Source organism: Nansenia antarctica, assembly GCF_963989245.1.
Source record: "Nansenia antarctica genome assembly, chromosome: 4".
Lineage (NCBI taxonomy): Eukaryota > Metazoa > Chordata > Actinopteri > Argentiniformes > Microstomatidae > Nansenia > Nansenia antarctica.
Window position 1 is genome coordinate 75,780,088 of NC_137689.1, and position 11,098 is coordinate 75,791,185.

General features: G+C 51.4%; 1 protein-coding gene across 1 annotated transcript in view; it reads left to right on the forward strand.

Annotated features, from left to right (window-relative positions):
- sppl3 (signal peptide peptidase 3) overlaps positions 1-9,307 on the forward strand; it is a 35,958-nt gene extending 26,651 nt beyond the window's left edge. The window contains exons 6-11 of the mRNA XM_080528579.1: positions 55-167; positions 2,333-2,439; positions 3,747-3,910; positions 4,639-4,817; positions 6,023-6,132; positions 7,443-9,307. Coding sequence (XP_080384705.1) covers positions 55-167; positions 2,333-2,439; positions 3,747-3,910; positions 4,639-4,817; positions 6,023-6,132; positions 7,443-7,517 — 748 coding nt within the window. The 3' untranslated portion in view covers positions 7,518-9,307. The remainder of the gene's footprint in view (positions 1-54; positions 168-2,332; positions 2,440-3,746; positions 3,911-4,638; positions 4,818-6,022; positions 6,133-7,442) is intronic.
- The last annotated feature ends 1,791 nt before the right edge of the window (positions 9,308-11,098 follow it).

Genomic DNA, 11,098 nt, shown 5'->3' on the forward strand with positions numbered 1-11,098 from the left:
ATGTCTGGTCTCTCCCTGGTCTCATGTCTGGTCTCTCCCTGGTCTCTCCTGCAGGATCTCGTTCGGCTGCTGTGGGCGCTTCACCCTGGCGGAGCTGCTGTCCTTCTCCCTGTCTGTGCTGCTGGTGCTCATCTGGGTGCTGACGGGACACTGGCTGCTCATGGACGGTGTGTGTGTGTGTGTGTGTGTGTGTGTGCGTGTGTGTGTGTGTGTGTGTGTGTGTGTGTGTGTGTGTGCGTGTGTGTGTGCGTGTGCGTGCGTGCATGCGTGCGTGTGTGCGTGTGTGAGAGAGTAGTGCGTGTGTAAGTGTGCGTGCGTGTGCGTGTGTGTGTGTGTGTGTCTGTGTGTGTGCGTGTGCGTGTGCGTGTGTGTGTGTGTGCGTGTGCGTGCGTGCGTGTGTGCGTGTGTGAGAGAGTAGTGCGTGTGTAAGTGTGCGTGCGTGTGCGTGTGTGTGTGTGTGTGTGTGTGTGTGTGTGTGCGCATGTGTGTGAGAACGTAGTGCGTGTGTAAGCGTGTGTGCGTGTGTGTGTGTGTGTGTGTGTGTGTGTGTGTGAGGGAGCAGTGCACATCATATTGTCTGCCACACCGGGCTGAATCTTTCTTTTAGTGTGTCTCTCTGTCTCTGTCTGTCTGTCTGTGTCCTCTCTCTCTCTCTGTCTGTCTGTGTCCTCTCTCTCTCTGACTGTCTGTCTGTGTCCTCTCTCTGTCTGTCTGTCTGTGTCCTCTCTCTGTCTGTCTGTCTGTGTCCTCTCTCTGTCTGTATGTCTGTCTGTGTCCTCTCTCTCTCTGTCTGTATGTCTGTCTGTGTCCTGCCCACCTACTGTGTTCATACACGTGTCTCTCTGTGTCTCTCCCCAGCCCTGGCCACGAGCCTGTGTGTTCATACAGTTGAAGTCGAAAGTTTACACACACTCTCTTAGGTTGAAGTAATTTTTTTAAACCACTCCACAGATATTATTTTACAAACTATACTTTTGGCAAGTCGGTGAGGACATCTACTTTGTGCATGACACACAAGTATTTTTTCCAACAATTGTGTACAGACAGATTATTTCACTTAGGCCTGGACTACACGTATATGGATATTTTTCTAAACGCAAATTGTATTTTTTACAATTGGGCCTCAGCCATACGAACACGGCGTTTTCACTCGCATAAACAGAGATTTCTCTAAATGGATAAAAAAATATCTGATTGAGTGGATCAGTGTGGTTATGTTAAACGGAGCTGGTGTTGTTGCAATGACGTCAAGCCGTTCACACATGCGCAATGAAGCAAAACGGTTGTCAACAGCAACAATAGCTCAACTTCATTGTCGGTCGATCGGGCGATCGTGTTCAGTTTTGGCTTTTCGTATGGACAGAGATATTTTTGTGGTGTGGACAGTTTTTTTTATTTTAAACGAGGACGAAAATATCCGCTTAAAAAAATATATCCATATACGTGTAGTCCAGTCCAGTCCAGTTCACTAGAGCACAATTCCAGTGGATCAGAAGTTTACATACTCTAAGTTGACCTGAAAATGATGTGAAATATATTGACGCATCAACATCTCAACACTCAGCCAGGAAGTTAAAGCTTGGTCGCAAATGGGTCTTCCAAATGGACAATGACCCCAAACACACTTCCAAAGTTGTGGCAAAATGGCTTACGGACAACAAAGTCAAGGTATTGGAGTGGCCATCACAAAGCTCTGGAAAACAAGTGTGTTCAAGCAAGGAGGCCGACAAGCCTGACTCAGTTACACCAGTTCTGTCAGGAGGAATGGGACAAAATTCCACCAACTTATTGTGGGAAGCTTGTGGAAGGCTACTCGAAACGTTTGACCAAGTTAAACAATTTAAATTCTCTCTTTTCTCTATTTCACATTCTCAAAATAAAGTAGTGATCCAAACTGACCTAACGGGGAATGTTTACTAGGATTTAATGTCAGGAATTGTGGGGAAAAACTGAGTTTAAATGTATTTGGCTCAGGTGTATGTAAACAGACTTCAACTGTACATGTCCCTCTCTCCTCAGCCCTGGCCTTGGGCCTGTGTGTTCATACATGTCTCTCTCTCCCTCTCTCCTTAGCCCTGGCCTTGGGCCTGTGTGTTCATACATGTCTCTCTCTCCCTCTCTCCCCCTCTCCTTCTCCCTCTCTCCTCAGCCCTGCCCATGGGTCTGTGTGTTCATACATGTCTCTCTCTCTCTCCCTCTCCCTCTCCCTTCCTCTCTGCCCTGCCCATGGGTCTGTGTTCGTACATGTCTCTGTCTCCTCTTCTCCCTCTCCCTCTCTCCTCTGCCCTGCCCATGGGTCTGTGTGTTCATCCCACTCTCCCTCTCTCCTCAGCCCTGGCCATGGGTCTGTGCGTGGCCATGATTGCCTTCGTGCGGCTGCCCAGTCTGAAGGTGTCTTGCCTGCTGCTCTCCGGCCTGCTCATCTATGACGTCTTCTGGGTAAGAGCCCCCTCCCTCCCTCCCTCCTGACCGTCTCCCGACCGACTGACCCAAATACGACCGACCGCTCCAGCACAGAGCCGTGAAGTCACCCGACACCAAACACAACTACAGTCTACACACCGTCCCACCTCCTCCTCGTAGTGTAGCGTCTCGTTGGACAGCGACGGCACCGCCGAGCATTCTGGGAGGCCCGCTCGTGCTCTGTCTCCGGAACCCTCGGGGGTTAACGGAGGGGGACCGGGGGTTCTGGGGTTCTGCTTAGCCGAGACGGGAGGGTGACGCTTCTGTGCCAGTAGGACGAGACGGCTTCCTTTGTCGTCCTGCCTCCCTCCCTCCCTGCCTGTCTCCCTCCCCCCCTCCCTCCCTCCCTGTCTGTCTGCCTCCCTCCCTCCCTCCTGTGAAGCCAGACAGGCAGAGGAGTGGAGGGAGAGGAGGTGAGAGAAAGAGAGAGAAGAGTTCTCACCACGTGTGTGAAGCTCTCTCTCATGACCTGCAGAGAAGGACACAGAGGCATGGATATATATATACGCTCCATGACAACGTTTACTCCCAACCGGACAGTTGTCCGAGATGGCCACCGGGAAGTTCTATAGATCCAGTGGAACTCATTTTACATTTACATGTTTGGCATGGCTTATTCCAAAGCGACTTACAATCAATACATTTGACTAAGCAAGTGAATCATCAAAACCAGGGGCCATTGTCGTGATAGAAAAAGGAAGCTAAAAATAAATGTATAGACACTGGAGAAACAGTACAAGGTACACACACACACACACGAACCAACTCGAACCTACCTGTAACGCCCCCACACCCTAACCCTCTCTCTCTCTTTCTCTCCCTCTCTCTCTCTTTCTCTCCCACTCCCTCTCTCTCTCTCTCTCTCTTTCTCTCCCTCTCTCTCTCCCTCTCTCTCTCTCTCCCCCCCCCCTCTCTCTCTCTACCCCTCTCTCTCTCTCTACCCCTCTCTCTCTCTCTCTACCCCCCTCTCTCTCTCTCTTTCTCTCCCTCCCTCTCTCCCCCCCTCTCTCTCTCCCTCTCTCCCCCCCCCTCTCTCTCTCTCTCTCCCCCCCTCTCTCTCTTTCTCTCCCTCTCTACCCCTCTCTCTCCCCCCCTCTCTCTCTCTCTTTCTCTCTCCCTCCCTCTCTCTCTCCCTCTCTCTCCCCCCCCTCTCTCTCTCTCTCTCTTTCTCTCCCTCTCTACCCCTCTCTCTCTCCCCCCCTCTCTCTCTCTTTCTCTCTCTCTCCCCCCCTCTCTCTCTCCCTCCCTCCCCCCCTCTCTCTCTCTCCCTCCCTCCCCCCCAGGTGTTCTTCTCAGCGTACATCTTCAACAGTAACGTGATGGTGAAGGTGGCCACGCAGCCGGCTGACAACCCCCTGGACGTGCTCTCCCGGAAGCTCCACCTGGGCCCGGGGATGGGCCGCGACGTGCCCCGCCTGTCCCTGCCCGGAAAGCTGGTCTTCCCCAGGTACCTAAACCTAACCCTGGGCTCCCAGGCTCCCCCTGGACCCGGCCCTGCCTCCCCTCCCCGCCTCCCTCCCTCCCTGCCTGCCTCCCATACAGCTCTGTGGATTAACCTCTCTCTGCCTTTCATAGGAAATCTGAGCCTGTTTTTTTTATTCTTCCCATTTTCCACTTCCTCCTCCATCCCCTCGCTCTGTCCTGTCCTGTGTCCTCCACCCCACCCCCTCCCTCCCTCCCCCGGAGATGATTTAATCCCCACACTACAATGTCACCTCCTTTTATTTCCCCCTCCCTCCCCCCCTCTTCCCCCACCCCTCCCTCCCCTCCTCTTCCCCCCCCCCCGAGTCCTGCCCTTCTTCTCTTCCTGCTTGTCTGTGTTTTCTTCCTGTCCTCCGCTGCCCTCGTCTCTTATTATCCTTTTATGTCTGATCTCTCTCTCCCCTCTTCTATCTCACTCTCCTCTCTCTCTCCTCTCTTCTCTCTCTTCTCTCCCCTCTTCTATCTCACTCTCCTCTCTCTCCTCTCTCTCTCCTCTCTCTCTCTATCTCACTCTCCTCTCTCTCTCTCTCTTCTCTCTCTCTCTCTCTCTATCTCACTCTCCTCTCTCTCTCCTCTCTTCTCTCTCTCTCTCTCATTCTCTTCTCTCTTTCTCCTCTTCTCTCTCTCTCCTCCTGTTCTCCTCTTCTCTCTCTCACACACACACACACACTCCCTCTCTCCCTCCCTCCTCAGTTCCACAGGGAGTCACTTCTCCATGCTGGGGATCGGGGACATCGTGATGCCGGGGCTGCTGCTGTGCTTCGTGCTGCGTTACGACAACTACAAGAAGCAGGCCAACTCCGAGCAGGCCGTGCCCGGACGCATGCAGCGAGTCTCCTACTTCCACTGCACCCTGGTCGGGTACTTCGTGGGTAAGGATGGACGGGGAGGAGGGAGTGGGGGGGGGGGGGGGGGGAGGAGGGGGTTGGGGAGGAGGGGGGGGTACTTCGTGGGTAAGGATGGAGATGGGAGGGGGGGGTACTTTGTGGGTAAGGAGGGACGGGGAGGAGGGAGGGTACTTCGTGGGTAAGGATGGACGGGGAGGAGGGGGGGGGTACTTTGTGGGTAAGGAGGGGCGGGGAGGAGAGGTGGATGGGCGGGGAGGAGGGGGGGGGGGGGGGGGGGGCCGGGGAGGAGTGGTGGACAAGGTCAGCTGAGACTAATCAGCTTAATCATTCCGAGAGTGAAAACATAAACACGGCGAAGCAGCTTTCAGTCACTCTGCCTCGTGCTCCGGGACCAAACAGGCCCATATTTAAAACTAGGCCTAAACACCTTCATGTTCTGCAGTAGTTATGACTGAACACAAACACCTTCGTCTGTCTTTACATCCATTCATCTGTTATCTGATTAAATGTTTTATCTATTTATCTCTTATATCTGCGGTGGTTATGAGTTTAGGCTGAGACACACTGAATGGTTCATAATCCAAGAGCTGTGAATTCACTGTAAATATAGGCAAACGTGTCAATATACTGCAACCTCACACACTGCAACCTCACACGCCATATCTGGCAGGACAGCGGTTGAATACAGACACAGTAATAATCACCTGTCATTGACTGAATCATTAAAAACATCAGGGTCAGGGCGGACAGGGCGGACGTCTTGAGGTATTCATACGTGCAGCCGCGACCTGTGATGATCTGCCACCTTAAGCCTGCACCGTGGCAGGAGACTTATACAAGGTGCAGAGATTCTGGAACCTTGTCAAAAATTAATTGATGGAAAAGTGAGTTTATTCATTTTCTGAGAACAAGGGGAGAATCTCTCTCCCTCAGGCTTCTCTGTGGGAAACCTTATCTCTCAAGGACACACAGCCCCTCCGCTCTCTGCATCTCTGTGTGAAATCTTATCTCTCTGAGAGACATAACACTTGTATCTAGGTCTTTTCATCCATTATCTATTATCTTATTAAAGGTTTATCTATTTATTTCTTGTATTTACTACTCGTGTCACTTTCATCTTTTTACTATTCTCCTCTTGTTGTATTTTGTATGCTGTATGTAAAGCATTTAGAATTGCCCAGCCTGTTGTATGAAACGTGCTCTGTAGTGATGTTGTCCCCCCCCCCCAGGCCTGCTCACAGCCACCGTGGCCTCCAGGATCCACCGCGCAGCCCAGCCGGCCCTGCTCTACCTAGTGCCCTTCACCCTGCTGCCTCTGCTCACCATGGCCTACCTGAAGGTACGTGCTCTACCTAGTGCCCTTCACCCTGCTGCCTCTGCTCACCATGGCCTACCTGAAGGTACGTGCTCTACCTAGTGCCCTTCACCCTGCTGCCTCTGCTCACCATGGCCTACCTGAAGGTACGTGCTCTACCTAGTGCCCTTCACCCTGCTGCCTCTGCTCACCATGGCCTACCTGAAGGTACGTGCTCTACCTAGTGCCCTTCACCCTGCTGCCTCTGCTCACCATGGCCTACCTGAAGGTACGTGCTCTACCTAGTGCCCTTCACCCTGCTGCCTCTGCTCACCATGGCCTACCTGAAGGTACGTGCTCTACCTAGTGCCCTTCACCCTGCTGCCTCTGCTCACCATGGCCTACCTGAAGGTACGTGCTCTACCTAGTGCCCTTCACCCTGCTGCCTCTGCTCACCATGGCCTACCTGAAGGTACGTGCTCTACCTGGTGCCCTTCACCCTGCTGCCTCTGCTCACCATGGCCTACCTGAAGGTACGTGCTCTACCTGGTGCCCTTCACCCTGCTGCCTCTGCTCACCATGGCCTACCTGAAGGTACGGGGGGGGCTCAGTCCTCTAGTAGGGCTTTCACACCGCCAAGGAACCGTTCCCGTTCTTGTTCTGAAACCTCCGGACCTTGGTGGCGTCTGGTGAACCAGCCGTGTTCATACCAGTGTAACCAGAACCATCAACGTTATCAACGCTGGGTGATGAAGGGGCGGGATAAACAAAAATGTCACAATTAGATTGGCAGCTACTTCACTGGAAATGTGGATTATATCTTCCACTACAGTATCTGAAATAAACACTATTTTCTATGAAACAAAACAAACAACACTTTCCACACGCGTTCTCTTAGTAACCAGCTGCTCCGTTACTGGAATAGAAATGGCTTACGAGATTTCAGTTTGTGTGTGCGTGTTTGCTGAGCATGTGAGGAAGATGGAGAGAATGACAAGAATGATTTTCATCACTTTAGATTTAGATTACATTTTGTCTCCTTCCTCCTTGCTGGTCTCTGCAGCCTAGAATATGACACATCCACTGACGACGTGACTGTTCTACATTTTGGTTCCCGCTTGAGAACCACTGTTTTCTGGTTCCCGCTGCGAACCAACTGTTCAGGTTCCGAACCAATTTATTTTCGGTCGGACATTCTCCGGCTGGTTCCAGACTTGGTTGGCAAACGCTAACCGGAATGGTTCCTTGGCGGTGTGAAAGTCCTGTAAGTAGGTTCAGAGGTGGAACACCGGTGCTGAGGGGAGTGTGTTTCTCTCACCTGCTGTGACCTCTAACCCCTGGTCTGTCCTCTACAGGGGGACCTGCGGCGTATGTGGTCAGAGCCTTTCCACCCCAACAAGGCCACCAGCTCCCGCTTCCTGGAGGTATGATGCACCCTGGGATACACAGCCAGCGGGAGGAGGCCCAGGACCCCCCCCCACCACCTACCCTGAGAAAGAGAGAGAGGAAGAGGGAGAGAGAGAGAGAGAGCGCACACTGAAGAGAGGCCATGGCTGCCTCCTCCTCCTCCTCCTCATCCCTTGTTCATGCTCGCCCCCCCCATCCTCGGAGCAGCCCCTCCAGCCCTCCGGAGGACCCCAGCGTGGGGGGGGCCGCATCGCCAGACACAACTCCTTTTTATTCCCCGATTCCTCTTTTTTTCCTCTCTCTCTCTTCTTCCTCTTTTCCCCTCCATCTCTTTACTTCCTCTTCTCACATCCTTCCTGTGTTTCTCCCCCCCTCTACTCTACCTCCTGATTTTTTTATTTAGCCTTCCTCTCTCTCTCTCTCACCTACTTTTCCATCCCTCCTTTTATTGGTTCCACTCCCTTCCCTTGGCCCATTCCATTTTTTTCAGGCCTCTTCCCTCCTCCTTTCTATCTCTCTCTTTCTTTCTTTTCTATCTGTCTGTCTTAACCCCCCCCCACCCCTTTGGCCCTTCCATCTGTGTATCTGAGGCCTCAGTCGGACATAAGACCTGCCCCCCCCCCTATGTGGACTAATGGTTGGGGGACATGACTGAGGAGGGGGGGGGGGTTGTGTGTGGTTTTTTTAAGCATCGTCATCAAGATTCTGATTATTGTTGTTGTTTATTATTCTGGAACGATTTCGAAAACGGACCGCGGAGGAGAAGGAGGCGGAGCTGCCTCTGCCCCCCCCCCCACGCAGGAGAGTGACATCATAGCACAGGACCTGCGTCTTACACAGGAGAGGAGAAAGATGCTTCCCAAGGTTCATCCTTCCCTCCCTCCCTCCGCCTCCCTGTAACCTCTCTTTCCTCTTCTCTCTCCCCCCCCCCTCTTTAACAAACTCCGTCATTTCAGTATCATTTTGCTGCCCCCCCCCCCACCTCACAGAAACATGTATTTTATTTAGAAAGATTTTATTCTTGGCATATACAGAAATGATGCATTATAATGTTCCCCTGCCAGGGGGGGTACATCTCTCTTTGTATATATGTGTACACATGTATTTGGGGTATTGTGTGTGTGTGTGTGTGTGTGTGTGTGTGTGTGTGTGTGTGTGTGTGTGTGTGTGTGAGAGAGAGAGAGAGAGAGAGAGAGAGGGGGTGTGTGAGTGTGTGTGTGAGAGAGAGAGAGAGAGAGAGAGAGAGGGGGTGTGTGAGTGTGTGTGTGTGTGTGTGTGTGTGTGTCAGAGAGAGTGGAATGAGAGGTTGTGTTATTTCATGTTTTAATTTTAGAACAAGGACTGGTAAAAACAGACAATGAGAAATGTGGTTTGATAATTGTGTTGATGGGACATTCCCCCCGCTACCCCCAGCCCACCCCCAGCCCATTGGACATTGGGAAAACCCTCGGTGTGTGTGTGTGTGTGTGAGATAGGTGTGTGTGTGATGTGTGTGTGTGTGTGTGTGTGTGTGTGTGTGTGTGTGTGTGTAAGCGTGTGCGTGATCGTATAGCATTACCTCCCCAGCCCTGTGTGGACCTGAGTAGTGAGCAGATCTGATTCATTAGTAATAAAAGGTCGTGATCAGAGAGACGAGTTAACGTGAACCATCGCCACGCTTTGTCTGGTTTACCACACGGTTACCACGGTTACCGCACGGTTACCACGGTTACCGCACGGTTTACCACGCGGTTACCACCCAACAGTTATTTGGACATTTCGGACGGTCACTTCATCCACTGTTAGCTGTGTGTGTGTGTGTGTGTGTGTGTGTGTGTGTGTGTGTGTGTGTGTGTGTGTGTGTGTGTCTGGATCTTTTTTTTTTACCGGTTTATTTTGTAATGTTTTGTTTTTCTGGCCTTGCATGACAAGTGTACAGTGTGTGTGTGTGTGTGTGTGTGTGTGTGTGTGTGTGTGTGTCATTACCACGGCAACTGCAGCTCCCAGACTCTCTCGCTGCCTTGACCCCCTATGGCACTGAGCTCCCCGGCGAGGAGGAAGCACAGAGGAAGGTCATAGGTCAAACGGACAACGGCCGCGTTGGGTCGGCCATCTTGACTCTGAACAGCTCTGACTCACCTGGATTTTTGAGGCGCGTCGCCCCCCCCCCCAACCCCCTTTTGGGCTGGACGTTTACCTGAACACTGTCACTGTGGGGGGCCAAGGGGGAGGGGCCTAACCCCTACGCATCATGGACGACATCATGTTACCACGACAACCCCCATCCCCCCCCACCCCCGACGACGTCCCTCTCTGCCTCTCTGTGGACTTGGCGAGTTTATAAACAGAAAAAACAAAAACAAAAGAAGAAGAAAAAAAAAAAAAAACTACCGATGACGATCATCATGGTGAATAACAATTCAAGAGAAAAAGAAAAAAAAATGTTTTTTCATTTTTTTTTTATGAAAGATCGCTTCCTTTTTATCTCCCCCCCCTTTGTTTGTCTGGTTTGTTTGTCCCTCCAGGGCTCCTGTAGTGCTGTAGATTTATAGGTTTAGGGCTTTTGCCATTTTATACTTTTCTTTCCTCCTCCTGTTCCCTCCAGCAGGGGGCGGAGCTCTGTTGGTGCGTTGACATTACAGCTGAATGGATTCTGTATAAAAAGTTGAATAAATAAATTAAGAACTGTGTAGTGAAACATGGATCCTGAAGAGCTGAATCTAAAACATTTTGTCTCCTAACCCTCCCCCTCCTCCCCTCTCCTGTCCACCCCCCTCCCTCCTACCCTCTCCTGTCCTCCCTCTCCTGTCCACCCCCCACCCCCCTCCCTCCTCCTCCCCCCACCCCCCTCCCTCCTCCTCCCCCTCCTACCCTCTCCTGTCCACCCCCACCCTCCTCCCCCAACCCCCCTCCCTCCTCCTCCCCCAACCCCCCCTCCCCATTCAGTCAGGATTCTGCTGTAAATAAACATGACTCTAACTGTACCACCTCTGTCTGACTCTTATTACTGGGCTTGCTGCAGCAAGTCCAACTATTGCTATTGATCATACTAATTATTACTACTATTGTTATTGCTCATACTTTTATTAGTACTATTATTATTCATATCCTTCTGGTTTTCTCCAACCTTATCTATGACAATTCAACTCCCTGGCACCAGCCTGCCTCCCTCAGTACAGCCCACACTGATTAACATCTTAATGGTTCTGGTCGTCTATACCTCCCCTCTCTCATCTATCGATTGTCTGTTTCATCTATTCATCCAGCCATCCATTCATCCATCCAATCAAACAACCTATCTCAGTTTCTTGCAACTACCCAGAAAATGTTGATCAGCCCTGATAATGCCTTTCTGATGCCCATTAAAGCTTTAAAACTATTGAGCTTTTTGTAACTCCAAAGGCTGTCATCTGGTGAACCAACCAACTCTAACTAGTCCACTGAAGTACCCCCACCTTGTCCTATCTATCTATCTAACATTCTATCCATCTATCATTCCATCCATCCATCATTTTCCACTATTGAAATAACACTAGGCAAGCCCACAAAGTTTCTTATGAAACATATTTTTCTCTTCATGCTTACTTTGGGTCCATGACCAAGCGTAGGTCAGTGGCTGGGGCGC